Below are 20530 nucleotides of genomic sequence, written 5' to 3' on the forward strand. Positions count from 1 at the left end.
CTGGGTGTTACATAAGACTGATAATCACTGAACTCTTCCTCTGAAGAGGACTAGTAATACACAATATGTTAATTAATTAAATTTAAATTAAATTAAATTTTAAAAAGATATCTGTTTAATCTCACTTTCATAAAGGATTAACAATAATATTTTAGGTAAGACTGGGAGAAAGACAACAAACCACTACCCCCACCCATGACCATATACTAAGCCTTTTGTAGAATGATAGATGAACGAAACATTGTAGGAGGAACATTTAAGTCATTGAAAGTGTATTCAAAATCAGCAATGTAAGGAATACCCCATTTGTAGGAAAATTTTACTGCAAAATGTTTTCATACAGATATATCTCTGTACAGATGTACAGGTACATCTCTCTCTCTCTCTCTCTCTTAGTTGGGGCTTTATGGAGCTCACACTATGCTGGGGGTGTGTGTATGTAATCCAAGCCTGGAAAAATCAGCTCATTTCATCTCTTAGTTATTGCTTCAAGATTGGGTATGTGACTCTAGTTGATCAATCAGAGTAAATCTTGAGATTTTTGCTACAATTATTCAAAAGAGGTATTCTCTCTTTATTCTGATTTGTTGAACTGGTAGGATGCATTCCAGGAGTTGTCTTATCTCTCCTGGTGAGAAAGCTAACCTGAAAGTAAAACCAGCCAGAGGAAAACCCAAATCAAGATGGAGAGAGGGGGAAGGAGACAGGGAAAGAGAATGATCCCTGAACACCTACAAGCAACTGTGCCTCTATACCACTGGGCATTTCAGTTACAAGAGCCAACAAACACTCTATTTTATTATCTGAATTGGGCTTTGGGCTTTGAACTGAATTGGTCCCGATGATAACCATCTTCCTTTTTTTCTAGCTGTCTTAATTTTTACTCACTTTAGAGATTTATTTGAGAACAATTACTCTGTAAGCTTACCTAGGTGAACCAAGGCCCAATGAACTCTTCCTCTGAACTCATACATTAGTATATTTAGCATTCATTTGGCTTAGTGATAGTTCTTGCATTGTTGATGACATTGTTATTCAATTTTCTCTGTTTATGACTTTTTTAAAAAGATTGTATTTATTTGACAGAGAGAGAGTGAGTGACCACAAACAAGGAAGCTGCAAAGGGAGAGGGAGAAAAAGGCTTCCCACTGAGTAGGAAGCCCAGTGTGGGCTCTATCCCAGGATCCCGGGATCATGATCTGAGCCAAAGGGAGACCCTTAACTGACTGAGCCCTCCAGGTGCCCCCGTTCATGAGTTTTTTTTTAATCAATAAGTTGCTAAGTTCCCAAAGGACAGCATTATTCAATATCTCTTCCCTACCTCAGTCTCAAATTATTTAAAGGCGATTGACCAAGTATTCTCCAAATCTACATGCAAACATCAAAAAGAAGTTATTTTCATTACACAGATAGATAATTTGTCCCAGTACCATAAAGCTTTTGTCCTTATAAAAGTTCACAGCTTTTGGGGTGCCTGGGTGGCTCAGTGGATTAAGCCTCTGCCTTTGGCTCAGGTCATGATCTCAGGGTCCTGGGATCGAACCCCACATCAGGCTCTCTGCTCAGGAAGCCTGCTCTCCCATCCCCCGCCTACTTGTGATCTCTCTCTCTCTGTCAAATAAATAAATAAAATTTAAAAAAAAGTTCACAGCTTTTGATCTGCTTTCATAATTAATTCACAAGTAAAGAAATCATATCTTCAGGACCTATATGAAATTAGTAAAGGTAGAAGGGAACTGACAGGTTTTGAATATTTACTACATACTAAACAAAATCCTTGGGACTTCACATATATTTACCCTGTACATTCATAATAATGCTGCTCATTAAATTTTGTTATTATTATTATTATTATTATTATTAATTTACTTTAAAAATGAGGAAAGAGGGTGCCTGGGTGGCTCAGTTGGTTAAGCGACTGCCTTCGGCTCAGAACATGATCCTGGAGTCCCAGGATGGAGTCCCACATTGGGCTTTCTGCTCGCTGGGGAGTCTGTTTCTCCCGCTGACCTCTCTCTCTCTCTCTCTCTCAAATAAATAAAATATTTAAAAAAAAAATGAGGAAACAGGTTGAGAGAGGCTCATTAATTTGTCCAAGTGCACACCCTGGTGAACACATACTAAAGTTTATGTTTTTTTTTAATCTCTGCATAGCCACTGCCTAGCAGTGTCCAGCATGTAAAGAGCACTCGTAAAATATTAGGCAAATGAATGAATGAGTAGATGAAACAACACAGGGTAGAGCCAAGATGAAAGGTCATCCTTTTTGGTTCCAAATCTAAACTCAGTCACCAACAAACAGGATCATCACCATAGTAATTCCATCTTTTTTTTTTTTTTTTGTCTTTTATATTTAAAGAACATTGAATCACTCAGCATTATGCATGTGGAAAGACTGATATTTCTACACTTCCACAGCATAAACACACTACAGAGGTGAACCACAATACCTGAAACATCCTGAGCTACATACTAGGGCTTTTATGTTAGAAGGGAAGCTGGATATAAATTGTATTTACTTGTTCCATGACCTTAAACAAATTATCTATGTCTCAGGTTACTTATTGATAAAATTGGGATAATGGTATTATCTTCTTCATAAGACTATTACAGGGATTAAATAAAATTATGCCCAGCAGAGCATCTGTCATAGAGTAATCCTTGGGTCAGGAGATTTACAGTAATTACTGTAATATTTTCTTTTGAGACTGGACCTATTTTCTCATGGTCATTGAAGCCTCAGTGATGTACAAGCTAGCCTATTTTTTAAAAGATTTTTATTTATTTATTTATTTGACAGACAGAGATCACAAGTAGGCAGAGGGGCAGACCGAAAGAGAGAGTGGGGAAGCAGGCTCCCCGCTGAGCAGAAAGCCTGATGCAGGGCTCGATCCCAGGACCCTGGGATCATGACCTGAAGGCAGAGGCTTTAACCCACTGAGCCACCCAGGTGTCCCCAAGCTATCCAATTTTTAATAATTTAGGCGTGATTTTAGAATATTAAGGAAAAGGACAATGCTTCTTGTTAACAGCAATAGATATTTGTAAGTAAGCTCTCCTAACTAAAAGTGGCCCCAATGTTATAAAAAATAACCTTTAATATGTAAGATATTCTCACCATAAGTAATAATCTCATTGCCCACCCAGTTTACCCAAGCCAAAAACTAGGAATCTGACCCAACCCGTAAGTACAGGATACCATTAAATACCTTCCTTTCTCTTAAACATTTTCAATTAATTACCAAGTCTTTGCTGATAATACATTCAAAAATATAAACGTCAGTTTCTTATCTCTATTACCTTTGCCATGGATTTACTGAAGCTTTCCATAGCTCTAATCTGGAGGGTTTTGCAGTCCAGGTACCAGAGTATGGAGGCTTTAACTTGGGTAGAGATTTGGAAGTAGTGAGAAGTGATTTGATTTTGAAGACATTTTAACAAGGGAGCCAACAGGGGCTACTAATGGATTAGACATGGAATTATTAGAGAGGGAGCAGAATCATGGAGGTCTCTGAAGCTTTTGGTCGGAACCCCTGCTGAACAGTGGTACCATTTCCTGACTTGGGAAACACTACTGAACAAGGAGGCAGCTGGGTTAAGAGTGTGGCTTCAGATATGAGCACAATAGGTATTCAATATACATTTTTATAAATCAAGAAACTGTGTTCAGAAACTAATTCCTGTAATTGTTCAAGTTATGTGGCTTTGTTCTTGCCTTTTCTTTTACCTGCAATTACCTGTCCCCCATCTAACCTATACCTACTCAGATGAATTATGGCTCAAGAGAGGCTTGCTCAGCAGCCCGGGCCGAATTAGACTCCCTTCCTCTGTGGTCCCATAGCAATCAGTAACGTTTACGAAATACTAACAATAAATCAAAGATCATACTGATCACTAGGTATACAAAGGTATATAGTTCCTGGCTTTCAAAAGGCTTACAGTCTAATAGGGGGTAGGGAAACATACCCACAAACTATTCAGTACACTCTGATAAATGGTATTATACCCAAAATGCAATGAAACTTTAGAAACTATAGGTGGGTAGTCAGGCAAAGACATTAATGTTTACCAAATGTGTATTTGTCGTGTGTATGGTACTTTGTGCTATTTCACTGAATCATCACAACAGCCCTATAAGCCAAACATGGATCTTTAAGAACCTACCCAAAGTTATACAGTTTGCACATGGCATTGCTAGTTTGCATATCAACCCCTGACTCTTAAGCCATTCTTGGCCAAACTAAACTCAGAAGGGGCTTCCTAGGAGAGATACACTTGGGCTGAAAGCAGAAGGATGAAGGTCATTCCCAGCAGAGAAAGTTGTGCATGTCTAGACACTGAGGGCTGGGGGGAGTCAGAGGCTTTAGAGATAATGGAGGGAGAGGAGGCTGGGCAGGGGACACCTTGCTCAGGAGTTTCTGAATTTTATCCTGCAACAAATTGGTAACAAATGAAGAATTGTGAACAGAGTAGGGACAGTATCAGATTGACACTACAGAAAGATTACTCTAATATAGAATCTAGTAGTGATTTATATCACAGCATTTATTAAGCTATAATTATTTTGTAATTCATGTTTATCTCCCCTCTAGAATTTGAACATAAATTTAACTGAAGTTCATTCCATTCCTTGTAGTGTGTGTGTGTGTGTGTGTGTGTGTGTGTGTGGTGTGCTGTACTGGCTTTAATTTAGCCTTATTTAGTTAGTATCTTTAGTGCCTAACAAAGTGTCTGGCAAATAGGTGCATTGCCTGGTCATAAACGAATGAATGGAAGAGAGAGAGATGGAAGAAGAGTAGGAGAGCAGAGACTAGAATTTAAGATTTCTTTTTTTTTTTTTTTAAGATTTTATTTATTTATCAGAGAGAGAGAGGGGAGAGAGTGAGCACAGGCAGACAGAATGGCAAGCAGAGGCAGAGGGAGAAGCAGGCTCCCCGCCAAGCAAGGAGCCTGACGTAGGACTCAAACCCAGGACGCTGGGATCATGACCTGAGCCGAAGGCAGCTGCTTAACCAACTGAGCCACCCAGGCGTCCCAGATTTTTTTTTTTTTTTTAATAAAGATTTTATTTATTTATTTATCAGAGAGAGAGAGAGGGAGAGAGAGCGAGCATAGGCAGATGGAATGGCAGCAGAGGCAGAGGGAGAAGGAGGCCCCCTGCCGAGCAAGGAGCCTGATGTGGGACTTGATCCCAGGACGCTGGGATCATGACCTGAGCCAAAGGCTCAGGTGACTGAGCCACCCAGGCGTCCCTAGAATTTAAGATTTCTAATTCCAAACCTTATACTATCATTTCTGTGCATAGTTCTCATTAGCCCTAATAAAACATTTTAAAAACAGTACAAATAATGACCAGTTGGAATAAAAAAGTCAAAATATTTCTACTTTTAAAGGAATATACTGACCCACTGGTCATTTTGATATCATGAAGACACAGCCAACAAAATCCGGCATTGCAACAGGTTTGATATTAAGGAGAACCTTAGATAATGAAAGTATGACATACATTTCAGTTTTTCCGATTTCTCTAATTATTTTATTTAAAAGCCATGAATAAAAATGAATTCAATTTCCTTAGTTTCAGGGTTGGAGTAAAAAACCCAAAGGGTGACTTAGGCATATAGGGCCAAGTCCAAGCACATCAGAGAAATTATATTAGGGTTACTGGTTTGCAAACAATAGGAAAAGCCGAATGACCACAGCAAAGATTGGGCAAGCACTAGGGCAGCTCTGAGGGTTCAGCAAGTTCCTTATGGGCAGAACATCTGGGCACTGCCAGGGGAACAGCAGTGGGTGTGATGATGTAATCAATGGTCCCACCAAATAAGAATAAGCATCAGGATAAAAAATGAGAAAGGTGGGGGCACGTGGGTGGTATAGTCAGTTAAGTGTCCGACTCTTGGTTTTGGCGTGGGGTGTGATCTTAGGTTTCTGAGCTCAAGCTCCATGTTGGGAGGAGGCTCAGCTTGAGATTCTCTCCCCTCTCTCTGCCCCTCCTGCACACATACACTCTCTCACTCTCTCGATCTCCAATAAATAAATAAATCTTTTTAAAAAATGAAAACAGGTAATGCTGGGGGTACCTGGGTGGCCCAGTCATTAAGCGTCTGCCTTCAGCTCAGGTCATGATCCCAGGACCCACATGGGGCTCCCTGCTCAGCGGGAGGCCTGCTTCTCCCTCTCCCACGCCCCCTGCTGGTGTTCCCTCTCTCGCTTTGTCTTTCTTAAAATCTTAAAAAAAAAAAAAATAGAAAATAGGAAAAGCTGATGTAGCTTCTTTAGGACCAGACGCCTTTCCAAGAAAATCTGTGTTATATCTTTTAATCATTCAACAAGCCTGGGAGAGATGCATTGCTTTCATTTTGCTTTGTTTTATTTTTGAGAGGCATTGTTTTTATTCCCATTTCACAGATGAGGAAGTCAAGTCACTCGCTCAGATCATGGAGAAAGAAAGGAACTTGGATCTGAACTCAGGACATCTGACTGCAAAGCCTAGCTCAACCACAGTGCCACATGCCTCCCACATCTCGATGGAGAAGAGGAGATGACTCACTGTAGAACAGAAAGGGAAAGAACGCTGGGCTGCTAACCTATAAATCCAGATCACAGACGGCACTTACAGTAAAGGCCGCATTTCAGGTAGACAGTTTGCTCTATAAACAGCAGGATCTGCTATCAGAGTGGGCTCGGACTTCTGAGCCTTCGGCTGCTGCCCATAGCATTCGTGTCACTGGCTCAGTAACTCGGACAGAAATTCTCTGTTTGTTTCTAGGACAGCTGATTAGCCCAGTTATGTAAAGATAAGAATTTTCACAGTTTTCTGCTTTTGGCAGAAAAGCAACACATTTATGAGAGTGAAACTGCTTTATATTTTAGAAAAAAAAAAAAACATTCTGTGGAAATAGAAAATTTGTTTGTCCTTAGTTTGTTAAAAAAAATTATTCCAGTCAGAACTTGCACTCACGGGTTCCCACGCACCCTAATGCTTGATGAGCCACTTCTTCCAGGGTCATTGTTAGGGCATGAGATTTTTTTTCAACAAATAGCTCTTACTAGACTTCGCATTGACTTTCAAGCTGGTAGGTGTGTATGTAGCTAAAGTGTGTGCATGCTTGCATACTCCCGAGAATAAACATGAGTACAGTGCTGCATCGGACCCCTACCACTCGGAAACCAGTTACTTGATGCTCAGTTACACAAATGTTCCCAAAACATTTTGAGAAAGTAGTGAGGAATTATGAAATAAAAAGCAGCCTTATGCCAATAATCCTGATTTCCAGAGCCCAGTTTTTAATCTTTTAATCCTCATCTCGGGCTAGGATCCCTGAATAAAAGACCGACAAGGCTACGGCATCCCACGTGGGGCTGGTGATGTTGGACCAAGTAGCTCACGTCAAAGGACGGCCTTGTGACCAAGATGAAGGAAATACAGACCTCTGGGGGGTACTCTGAAAGTTTTCCTGTCTTCAGGGAAAATACTCCCACCTACCGAACCTATGTTTCATGCCTCTACCTGAGGTCATATTTATACATGTTCATCGAATAAACCAAACCTTGGGAAACCACAGAGTCAGAATTGGCTCTGACCAATTCTCACTTCATCTAGTAGCACAGGTTATATAATGATCCAATGCAGTCTTCAAAATATTCCCAAACACAGATTCAATATCAGCCATTCTTACATTCGTGTTTTTATTTTTATTTTATTTTTTAAAGATTTTATTATTTGAGAGAGGGAGAGAGTTGGGGGAGAGGCAGAGGGAGAGGAAAGAGAAAAACCCAAGAGGACTCTGTGCTGAGTGCAGAGCCCAACACAGGGCTCAATCTCACAGCCCTGAAGTCATGACCTGAGCCCAAATCAAGAGTCAGATGTTTAACCAACTGAGCCACCCAGGAGCCCCTGTATTAGTATTTTTAATGCCAGATGTAGTTTGTTCCAATTTTAAGATTATTTTTTCTATTTCTGAAAAATGCCACCAAAATTCTGAAAAGGGAATACACTGAATATCTAGATTGCTTTGGGTAATATAAACATTTTAACAGTATTAAGTCTTCTAATCCACTAGCAACAGAATCTCTTGCCATTTATTTCTTTTTTCAATATTTCTCATTAATGTCTTTCATTAATGTCTGTATAAGTTTTTCATCATGTTGGTGAAATTTATTTCTAGTATTTCATTCTTTTTTGATGCAACTGTAAATAGGATTGTTTTCCCAATTTCTTTTTCTGATAGTTCATTGTCAGTATAGAAAAATACAGCAGATTTCTGTATACTGCTTTTGTACACTGAAACTTTACTGAATTTATTCATTAGTTCTAACACGGTTTTCAATGGAAACTTTAGGTTTTTAGCTAATACTATTAATTAATAAACAACAAATCAATTACAACAAGGCTTAGTTTGATTAACTGACCTGTGACATTGTGTTTCTTCTTCAGTTTTCAGTATCAGACAGTTGGTCATGCACCTCTTACAAGTGGATTTCCAAGTATTTATTGAACACCAATGTTGTGATAGGCATTTTTAAAATTTAAATTCAATTAGCCAATTTATAGTATATCATTAGTTTCAGATATAGTGTTCAATAATTCATCAGTTACCTATAACACTCAGGGCTCATCATATCACGTGCCCTCCCTAACATCCATCAGCCTGTTACCCTATACCCCACCCATCACCCCTCCAGCAACCCTTAATTTGTTTTCTAGAGTTAAGAGTCTCTCCTAGTGGGGCACCTGGGTGGCTCAGTGGGTTAAAGCCTCTGCCTTCGGCTCAGGTCCTGGTCCCAGGGTCCTGGGATCGAGCCCCGCATTGGGCTCTCTGCTTAGCAGGGAGCCTGCTTCCTCTTCCCTCTCTTTCTGCCTGCCTCTCTGCCTACTTGTGATCTCTGTCTGCAAATAAAATAAATAAAATCTTTAAAAAAAAAAAAAAAGAGTCTCTCATAGTTTTTCTCCCTCTCTGATGACTTCCCATTCAGTTTTCCCTGCCTTCCCCTATGGTCCCCTGCCCTGTTTCTTATATTCCTCAAATGAGTAAAAACATGATAATTGTCTTTCCCGACAGGCATGTTGATCACCATGGTGGGCCTGGTGTTATGTGAAATGAGCACATTCTCTGTCCTCATAGATTTATAATGTACAGGCTTCTGGAATAGATTAAAAAGCCACTGAGAAAAACTATGATCAGTTCTTACAGAGATCAGTCTTAATTGGGATTAAAAGAGCCACCCATACAGCCTATCTATTTGCTGGTCAAGAATGACAGCAGAGTGGGGCGCCTGAGTGGCTTAGTTGGTTAAGTGTCTGCCTTCAGTTCAGGTCATGATCTCGGGATCCTGGGATCCAACCCTTCATTTCATCAGGATCCTGCTCAGCGAGGAGTCTGCTTCTCCCTCTCCTTCTGCCCCTGCTCTCTCTCATGCCTTCTCTCTCTCTAATAAATAAATAAAATCTTAAAAAAAAAAAAAAGAATGACAGCAGATCTTAGCAAGGCCACACTGGCAAAAGCAATCCATGGTGTTATTAATTACTATGAGCCTTTTCATTTCACCTTGTTGTAAAATCAATTTTTTTTGCAAATTTTACAAATACCCATGTATCATTTCCATTTTCATTCTACCTGCATGTATATAAGCTTTCTCAGGAATTTTGCAATTTTAGGCTTACTTCTGGGCTCTTTAGATCAAAGCACTCACATCTCTTCTAATCTATCCTGTTCTGAGGTCTTTGTGTCTAGAATCCTAGCCTATGATTTTAGAAAAACAACCAAAACCAAATGAATCTAAGACCTATTATTGTAGCTGATTGCTATCATGCATTTTTTTCCCCATGCATGTCTCCCGCAGCTCCTCTCATGTCAGATCCCAGAGGCTAAATCTACACTCTGGTAAGCTAAATACCATACTGCTTATGACCCCTTATTCCCGCTGTTACTCCATCACCAATTATGCCATCCATAAGGGATTCTGTCATGCAAGGGTCTGTTATCCAGAGACACGTAAATGTAACAGCTGTTTTTTTGCAAATATAGAATGGAGTGAACACATGGTTCAGAAAGATTTTTTTTAATGCTGTTATCTTCTCATTTACATTAGATTATCCACTATACTTTTTCCTTTTTTCAATTCTGCATGTATGGTAAATAGTCTTTTTCCCACTAAACACTGAAACAGAAATGACTGGAATGTCACCAAGTGTTTCCAATAGCCAAGGCATCACAACACCACAACAAGCAGGTATAAGTTGCTACTATGTACCATGCACTTCCCTGAGGACTTTACATCTGTTATGTCATTGATTATTCATAATAACCCCATGACATACATAGATGCTATGATCTCTATTCTGTAGATGAGAGAGTTGAGGGAGAAGAGTTTGTTACTTACCCAAAGTCACAGAGCTACTAGGTGCAAAGCTGGGATTTAAACCCAGAGCTGCCTATCTCTGCCCTCCCCCCACTTTACACTGAGAATGAGGGAGAAGAGTAAAGCAGGATGAAAGGCAGGGGAAAGACTAGATGGATGGAAGGGAGATGGATCATGGAGGAAAATGTCCTTAACCATTGTTAATTCATTAAGGGAGCATCCATTGAGCTCTATACTGGCTGGGCATAGTATCCATTCCTATGACAAGTTCCTTGCCAAGTATGATAAGTTCCTTGCCCTTGGCTTGAGGAAGTAGAATTGCCAGTAAACCACCGTGGTCCTCACAAAAGGGAATAATCAGTACCATTCCGAGTGCAGAGAACCCAGACAGAGGGCGGGGCCCTACAAGGGGAGCTGGGGAAGACTTTTCAGACATGGTATATTTTGAGCAGGATACAAGCAGTACACAGGAGTTCTCAAGCTGGCTAACAGTGGAAAGGTAGAGCAGGTGGCGGTCCAAGCAAGGACACCACAGAGCTGTGACAGATGGAGTGACGCTCTGAGAATCCCTAGTGCTTCAGAGAGATGCAGAAGAGGATGTGCCGTGAAGATGAGGGCAGAAAGGCAGGTGGCTTTGACGGCACATTAGGAATAGGCATTAGGACACGGAATGAGGAGACAAGAGGTATCAGATGCAGGAAGGAGGCAGGTTAAAAAACCTAGGGATGGAATAGGCCCACACAGGGCTCCCAGTCCAAGGGACCATTCTTCATAACATCTGAGGTTATCATAAACTGCAGTAAATCATGAATTTGGTTTTTCAGGTGCTTTTTATTAGGACTATGGATTATGATAGTAGGTCACCAAAATAAGCAAGTTTTGATGGAGAGAAGAGTAAGATAATATACAAAGATAATAACGACCCTCAATCACACTTTGGGGTTCCAGGAAAGGAAGGCATAGCCTGAGGAAACTAGGAGCTCAGGTAGAGAGAGAAAAGGCATCCCTGAACTAGAAACGGCTGCTGAAATCCGAGGCAGGTAGCATGGAGCCAAATGGACTATTCAGTCATGTTTTGGGCATCACTGAGTTTGGATGTCAGGCACAAGGTCAACAAGTAGGACAAGGAGACAAAATGATAGCATCATTACTTCTGTCTTAAAAATTGGTCAAGTGATTTCGGTGAAAAAAAGAAAAACCTCTTTAATTGATAATATATTAACTCCTGCAACATGGTTTGAGAAAACATTCTGAAGGACAGGCACAGTTAAATATTACCAGCATTTGGGCCAGTGTTTTTTGCTCCTTGGAGTAATATATTTTCTGTTGTGGGAAAAGCTATATAGTGCCAATCAAGATTTTCTTGATCTGGCTGCTTAAGGGCTCACTAGACCACAAAAAATGTTAAGAGTGTCAGGTCTGGACTCTGCCTGTAATCCTTCCCCACAGATAAGCAATCTGATTTCAAGAAAAGGAAAGAATTCTTTGTCTCCTAAATTTGTCGAGAAAGTCCTGTCAAGACTATTGCTCTATGATGTACTTGTACTATAGCAGCAAAATATACTCTCTGACTCAGTATCTATGGAACACAATTTGTACTGGGTAAGAGTCAAAAGATATTGCTTATGACAGCTTATAATTGGACTTTGTGCAGGCATCTTTGAAATTGTAGTGCCTCTGACAGAATAATTTTTTTCTCCTAGTTTCTCTTACTTCTCTGTCTCTATAGATTATCGGTCCTGCGATAATACACTTCAAATGTGAGACCAATGGCTGAGAGCCATGGAGTGAAGGTAAGTGTGACAACACAGGCTTCCAGGTAGCTACCTTTAAGTGCAACAGCAGCCCCCAAGGCCACTGTGAAGTTCAGCGTGAACAGCCCAGACTTTGGTGCCACACAGACCCAGGGTTCCAGCCTCGGATCTCTATCTTATTAACTCTAAGAAATAACCCAAAGCACTTGGCCCAGTGCCTGGCACACAGTAGACACTCAATAATAGAAGCTGTTATTACTTTAAAATTAAAGCATAAAAGGGAAAAGCTGGAGCTATGACAGCTGCTCACTTAAAAGGCATAAATTCCATCTTCCTGTCAAACCTAAGTACCTCTTTCAACTTCTCATGAATATCTGGAGCCATAAACATGCCTAAAACCCTTATTAGTACCAGCGGCTGATATTTTATGTATCAATTTCTGGGGTTGTCCTCTCTCTTCCACAGTATTCTTTAGAAGGTGATGTAAAAGGTAAGAGATCAATAAATAGAAACTGCAGATGTTTGGTCTTACCGTTTTTATCTGCTCTCCTCAGTATCTGAAAGAGAAAAGAGAAAACCTTTATTACCATTTTTTGCATTTGCAGTGAACATTATACTCACACATAATTTGCCCATAAGTAAATAAAAGAAATTCCAATATTTATTTATCTATCTATCAGAGAGAAAGAGAGAGAGGGAGAGCTAGAGACAGAGAGATAGAGTACACACAGGCTGAGGAAGCAGCAGGCACAGGGAGAAGAAGGCTCTCGGCTGAGCAAAGCCTATGCGAGACTTGATCCCAGGACCCTGGGGTCATGACCTGAGCTGAAGGAAAATGCTCAAAGGACTGAGCCACCTAGGCGTCCCATGGAAATTCCAATTTTAAATAAAGGTTTCCAAATTGAGATGTTTCCTGATAATAGTGAGAAACTGAAAACAACGCAAATGTCTTTGAACAAGTGAATGGACAAAAAACCTGTGGCACACCCATACAGTGAATACTACTGAGCAATAAAGAGGAATGAGCTCTTGATACACACAATAACTTGGATAGAATGCTAAGTAATGATGTCAGGTAAAAATCTAGATACAAAAAAAGTACCTGCTACAGATTCCATTTATATGAAATTCTAGAAAATGCAAACAAATCTACAGTGACAGAAAGATTAAGGGGTTGCATACAGATGAGCAGGGAGGCATTATAAAAGGACACAAGAAAACTTTCTAGAGTGGTAGATAGATTTATTATCTTGATTATGGTAATGGTCTCACAGGCATATATATATGTAAAACTGATCAACTTTTCACTTTAAGTGTGTGCAATTCAATGTAAGTCAGTCATAGCCCAATAAACTGGGAATAAATAGGAACAAAAAATAAGAAATTATGGATAGAGCTCATGCACCTACATTAAATCTTACTTTACTTCTCTGCATTAATTGTAATATCTGGTGACTAAGACCTAGGCCATCAGCTATCTTGGATAATGAGTTCAAAATGTTTTTCTGGGCAATGAGTCTTTTCTCTCCTCTTTGCCCACGAGCTCAAGGACTGGACAGAGCACTCGGATCTGGCAAACACAGTATCATATCGCTCTGGCCACAGTGACTACTCAGGCAGAAGCACAGGAAGGCCATGGCTTTCCTTTAGTTATCAAGACAGACATATTTTCATGGGGCTGACTCTGAACCTGAGAAGATATGGGTAAGAAGCTGCTGTCCTCCCTTCTATTATTATATCCATTATGAGTTGAACCGCATTGCCTCAAAACAAACGTGGAAGTCCTAACCCCTAGTAACAGTGAAAGTGACCTTGCTGAAAAATAGTCTTTGCTGATGTAATCAAATAAAGATAGGATCTTACCAGATTGGGGTGGGCCCTACATCCAACGACTGGTGACTTGATAAGGAAAGTGAGATTCAGAGAAGAAAAGAAAGAGAAGACCATATGATAATGGAGCCAGATATCAGTGTGATGCTGCTACAAGCCAAGGAACATAAAGGACTGGCCACTATGAGAAGCTAGGAGACAGGCATCAAGCAGATTCTCCCCAGCAGCCTTTCAAGGGAGTGAGGCCCTACCTACACCTTGATGGCACCCATCTAGCCTCCTGAACTGACAGATCACATCCGGTTGTGGAAGGCACACCCTGCAGAGGACACTTACAGCAGCCATAGGAAACCAATACAACATACAACCTGAACAGAGCCAGCCCTCAAGAAACCAGTGTCCATCAGGAGACTGAAGGAAATGGATCCCGGTGACACTCTCTGAGCTTCAGATCAAGCCATCCTGACAAGAGGATCTCCATTTTTTATTAAGGAGTCAATAAATTATTGTTTTAAATCTTAAGATAGTCTGGGTTATTTTTCTTTCTGTTAACAACAATTAAATTAGCCCCAGCTGACACTATAGATGGACAGAAAAAAAAATCTGGAAAATACAACACACAGCTATGTTATATATAGTACCAAAGAAAATGTCCCTTTATCATATTGGAAAGATAACCTTGAATCACATGAAAGGGGTATTTGAGCATCATTTTTCTGAGCAACATACAGTTATGTTAAGTAACCAGAGCTACTCTTAAATTTAGGTCATCACTTCTTGGTGGGCAGCTTGAAACATGAGCAATAGTTTTTACTTCCAAAGTTTTATGACTTTCTACTAAACAAACATTATTCTCTTTCCTTCTGTTGACTTTATAAAGATTAAGTATGGCTAAATCTAATCATTATTATAAGATACAAATATGATTAATAAAAATCTCACCAATGAGAAATTTCCAACAAAAGATATGTATCATCCTGACTTATGTGCATAAGTTGGTGCCCCTTTATCAACTAAATTTATTTAATTACTGTAAGAAAACTACTTTTAGTCATAAGAGCTTCTATGCTTAGAGCAGAATGAGACACAAATTCTTTCTTAGTCCACAGAGGTAATATCCAGTGGGGGTTTTGGAAATTCATCTACCATTCCCAGTTTCCCCCTCTCCTTTGAAACTATGAAGCCTCAGCTGAGAGGGAGACAAAAACACAGCCTAATTCTTACCGTTAATATGCCCTAAGATTCTATTTCAAGGTCTTTTGGGTCCTTATGAGTAACAAGAAGAGGAATAACCATATACCAGAGACTCGGACCCCTGACTTCCAACTGCCTTAAATAGTATTCAGACTCCTAGCAATGAAATTAAGACAGTAACTTTCTTTATTAAGACAGTTCTTTGTAGTTAAATATAACAGGACTGTCTCTGCTGCAAATTTTGCCTCTGAGCCCACAGACTAATAAAAAATGTACTGCAGATGAAAACTGAGCTCATTACATTACGCCTTCATAGTCATCTTACCAGTTAGCACCACAGGATAGATCGTAAATAGACATAAATATTATGGTCACCATTAAAACTCAAATGCACAGGTTTTGCTGAGTTTTTGCAACAATTTAAGATTTATCAAATGGCATCCTTTACCCCAAAAGCAATTCTTCGATGGTCTTCATTGGAATTCCTCATTTCTCATCTGAAGTTATTGAAGGGAGGTGTTAAAAGGCAAATGTTATCTCGGGAGGCCTAAAAAACGGACAGTCACTATTTACTGAACTAATATTTGCTAAGTGCTCCCTACTCTGTACCAGGTTAAAATTAAGTAATGAGATGTGCCAGTCAGCCTCCTGAGAAATTGGGATAGAGGGCGGGGTAGTTGGCACTCATCCAGAATGCCAGTGGCTTCCAGAAGGGAAGACCTGCTAGGCAAACCATAGAGAGCAGACCTTGACCTCCAGGAGGCAGTGTTGCTACCACTCTGCTAGTTGCCATGAAAAGGATGCAGGAGAGTGGGCACTGAATGAGGAATGGAGAAAAGGTATGCACATACATTTTTATCTTCTTAATCTTGCCTAGAATAGGCCTTGTGTGAGCAGTTCTACATGTATTTTAACATTAAAAACAAGTTTCTCAGGCGCCTGGGTGGCTCAGTGGGTTAAAGCCTCTGCCTTGGGCTCAGGTCATGATCCCAGGGTCCAGGGTCCTCCCCACTGAGCAGGGACCCGATGCAGGACTCGATCCCGGGACTCCAGGATCATGACCTGAGCTAACGGTAGTTGCTGAACCAACTGAGCCACCCAAGTGCCCCTGGAAAATGGTTTCTGCCCTGACAGAGCCCGTCCATCTGGTGACTTCTACAGATGAGTATACATGCCTATGTACAGAGCTTCAGAATTCAGTATCTTTGCCAAGCAAAGCTTTCTCTTGTCTTCACCAAGTCCCTGACCATCCGGGCACTGTGCCTTTTGTTCAGGGTTCATGGGCGTGCATGCTTGGTTGGGGGAAGGAAGAGAAGACAAACAGTAAAATCATCTCTTGCCTTCAGAACCTCCCAGGCCCCACTTCTGCCTGTAGTCAAATGAGGAAGGGCCACTGCCCTTCCAGCTAAAAACCAAAATTGCTTGAGAGAAGACAGTGGCATCAAGTGGTGAAGTTGTAACCAACTTCACATTTTTCGTGCTTGGTTTTTCTCCCGTCGCATAGGAGCAGCGTTGATGAATGTAAAGATTCAGAAGAGGGGCCACATGTTCTACAGACTAGGATTCTGAAGTTTATTCTCTGTTATCTGAAATGAACTAACCTGGGAAAGGAGAAGGTGCAGGTATTAAGACGGAAAAAAGCCGTCTTGGTCCTGGACTTTCCACATTCCTGCAAAGGAAACCCAGCGCAATCCCTCTCCTGCCGGCGGCAGGTGGGCTACAGTGCATGCCCTTGCTTTGCTACTGACACTGGGTGTTCTAAGTCCCCCAGGAGGCATTCAAGAGTATTGATGAACAACGGAGATATCATTCTGTCATTTTTTAGACAGAAAATAATATACACCAGATTCATAATGGGACAGTGTCTGTATTAATTTGTGGATTTGGCTACTGCTACCTAGGCATTCAAGAGGGAACACTAATGTAGCAATAATAGTTCAAACTTATATAGCACATTTCCCTTTTCTTCTCAGTTTTCTTATCCTATGAACTCTCACTTAATACAGCAACCTCTAGAATTAAGTACCATAGTCATCACTGTTGCTTATTTGGACATAAGGAAAATGAAGTAAAAGCCAATAGTTACGGTAAGTCTCTCCCTGATTTTTTATCTATGGCTTCTTTCTTACCAGCTGGACATGCCTAGTCATGTCATCAACAGTATCCTCAAAAGCAGTTCAGATCATTTCTCAGAGGACTGATTATTACAGCAGCATTGGAATACAAACACTGGAAATCAAAGTTTTCCTCAAATTTGGAAATTAGTCTGTGTGACGCAGAAACCCCTAATGGGTTTCATTCCTTTTCCTCTTTGGAATAGGGGATATCTATTTTCTTATTATAATCTGAATGGAATTCAAAAAGCAATCTTTTTTTTAGCAGTGCTACTAGAATATATTAAAACAAATCAAATAAATTATGTATTTATATTTCACATTTTATTTTTGCTAAAAGCAGTATGATCCAGAAATGAATAATTCAAAAATCCCCAAGTAAATCCTTTTTCATGTCATATATTTCACCAGAATGGTAGATTTTTCACAAAATATCAAGAAAAGTGTAAACAAAATCTTTCCTATTCAACATAAAATCCAGTGGCAGTTTTTTTTCTTTTATAGACACTAACATTTTACTGGCAAACAAGCAGGTCAACACCTCTCCTGTGAAATCAGTTTTATATTTTTATTTTTAAATTCTAGAAATAGAAGAGGGTAAAGGTATCCTATTCATAGAGTACGTGTTCCTTCAGGATGGGGACCTGATGCTATTTATTTCAAGAGCTTGAAAGCAATCGCGTAGATACAATAATAAATAAGATTTTAATTTCCTTGTTTTTCTTTTTTTCCTTTTTGAATAGCAGCTTGAACAGTTGGGCCAAGATTAGTGTGTATGTCAAAGAGGATGACCTTCATTTATACAGTTCAATCCTTCCATCTCCACAGTATCACCAGGATTTGTTCACTGCTTTAAGAAAGTCACAGAGGAGCACTTGATATCCTTGGGGGACGAGTGAAGATCAGGCCGGAATGAATGGAGGGCTCTCTTGCCTTCTCTGAATCAACTTTCTGGGAGCTTAGCCATTGACCTTATAACAGACATGCGTTTCTGGGACCCTGAGGAGTCCTTTCTCAGGGGAGCTGTGTGTCCCCTTCTCCCAGCAAGGTTTCCTCAAGGGCTTTTTGGCCCTGAATGTCAGGATTGAAAAGGTAGGTTATCAGCCATTAGTACCCAAACATCACCTGCTAGACCAGAACAGGAAGAATAAGGTCCTTAATCCTATTGAGAAAGGAATGGGAATCAGATTGTTTCAGTGGGAAGATAGTCTGCCAGGAAAGCCTGGATCTCCAACTAGAACTGCATGGTAATGAGGGGAGAAAGCTGCCAGGAGACACAGCTGAGCCTTACCTACAACATTTGCCTTAGACCAGACATAACTATTAATACGGTTTTCTCTCCCAATTAAAAAATCCTAGCTAATCCATTCAAAATAAACTTGGGAGGGCTCCTCACCCCACCCCCCTTATCTTCATGACATCTGCTTCACCATTATGATGCTGCTAAACTGATTTCCTCACATTTTCATCTCTCCACAAATAAATGTACTTTAATTTTATATATAGCTGGATTTTCATAAGAAATGATCTCAGGGAAGGGTAGAGGAAAGAACACACAAGCACTCCTCAATGTCTTTTGCCAATTTTCTCTCGTGCTTAAATGAGGGGCCAGAATTGTCCCCACTGAGCCAGCAACTACCTCCAGGGGACAGCATAAATGTGACAACGGAGGGGCAGAGGGAGCAGGAGCTGAGGGACAGGAAAACCTGTGAGTCCTAACAGCAGAGAAAAGAGCTGGGCAACAAGGTGAAATAAATAAATAAATGACCAGAAACTGCAGAAAGGGACAGTAAAGCAAAATTGAGAAATAAATAAGAAACAAAACTGCTGTGAAAGTAAAAACCCCAGCGTGAGGGCAGAAGAATGGAAAAAAGAAAACCAAGAATGAGGAGAAACCATCACCATCTCAGAAAATAAAAAAGGGACTCAATCCCGAAAGGAGGGGTGGAGGAGAGGCCCAAAGGAAGAACAGTCAAAAGGTAGAACTGATGAATGGTGATTGAAACTTGGAGAGGTATACGGAAGGAGAGTAACAGGAGAGAAAAAGGGGGAAACAGGAGGTGGCAATGAAAAAAGTATCATCATGAAGGAGTGTAAAACAGGAAAACAAGTGTGTTTGCAAAGTAATTGTTCTCTGTGGGGTTGGGGAGGGTGGCGTAGCATCACAATCTCTGTTTCCCCCATCGCCTTTGAGCTTCAGGGAGACGGGGACTGCAAACTAGGCACATCAGAAAGGAATTGAATTAATGTTCCCTCCTGCTATTAGTCCCCTTTAAAATGCTCTCTTCAGCTGAATGGAGACTGTTGTAGTTACACATCCAGTCCCCAATGAAACTCACGTCGTTGGAAAATTTAACTTCTGCGGTTCATTCAGGGTTGTTAAGCCCCGAGCTGCAGGTGCGGTGCAACCCTTTCTACAAGTTGAATGCGAGTCATTCCTCCCGCATTTGCTCGGTGCATTTACAGGGGGTTGGGGGAGCAAGGTAGGTGGTAGCTCTCGCAGGCGTTCTGGGGACAAAACAGCTGACCAGCTGCTGAGCAGCGCCTGGACCCACCGCCCTCCCCCCCGGGGAAGAGGAAGGATGCAGGGGGACCAACGACCCAACTCCTGTGCCCTGGACTTACGTCGAGGAAGATCGACATGCCCTTGGACAGCTGCAGGGCAGAGCTGAGCTCTTCCGAGGAGTTGTTGGAGGACGGCGACGTCTCCCGGGAGTCCTCCATCCTTCGGAGCCCTGGCGGCGGCGGGCGGAGCGGGACTGGGCGGCCGCACGGTCTCGGGCAAGGGCGCGGCCGCAGTGCTGCGGGGCTCAGGCTCCCGGGCGGGCGTTCGCTGCCGCGCGCCTCCCCGGCGTCTCTCTCCGCTCGCTCCCTCTCCGGGCTCGGGCCTCCGCGCTCCCACGCGCTCACGCTCGCGCCTCCCCCTTCCCCGGGCTGCTGGCGCGGGATCCGTCTCCTCCCTGCACTTAGCAACCGCTGCGCCCCTCGCGGGGAGCGGAGTTTGACCTCCGCATTGCCATTGGCCGCCGCCCGAGACGACCCCGGAGCCCCCGCCCAACCCTCACGCCCCCAGCCGGGAGGTGGCAGACCCAGACGGGTGCCGACGCGAGGGCGTGTGTCCTGAGAGCCAAAGCGCGAAGTCAAGGCGCCCCCGACCCTAACCCCAAGGAGGAAACCATTGGAGTTAAGAGAGATTCGAACTGATTTTGCCAACTTTGCTTTTCGTCCAAGCGGACCCGTCTGCCCCACCCTCCACAAAGTGGGTGGGTCTAA

At 41.6% G+C, this 20530-nt stretch overlaps 1 protein-coding gene across 1 annotated transcript in view; it reads right to left on the reverse strand.

The window, feature by feature from the left end:
- Nucleotides 1–20313, reverse strand: part of NECAB1 (N-terminal EF-hand calcium binding protein 1) — a 203396-nt gene extending 183083 nt beyond the window's left edge. The window contains exons 1-2 of the mRNA XM_045063139.1: nt 19883–20313; nt 12652–12676 (exon numbers count right to left, since the gene is read on the reverse strand). Of these exons, the coding sequence (XP_044919074.1) occupies nt 12652–12676; nt 19883–19981 (124 nt within the window). The 5' untranslated portion in view covers nt 19982–20313. The remainder of the gene's footprint in view (nt 1–12651; nt 12677–19882) is intronic.
- Between the last annotated feature and the right edge of the window lie 217 nt (nt 20314–20530).

This window comes from Mustela putorius, unplaced genomic scaffold, assembly GCF_011764305.1.
Source record: "Mustela putorius furo isolate JIRA1106 unplaced genomic scaffold, ASM1176430v1.1 tig00003846_pilon_pilon_pilon, whole genome shotgun sequence".
Taxonomy (NCBI): domain Eukaryota; kingdom Metazoa; phylum Chordata; class Mammalia; order Carnivora; family Mustelidae; genus Mustela; species Mustela putorius.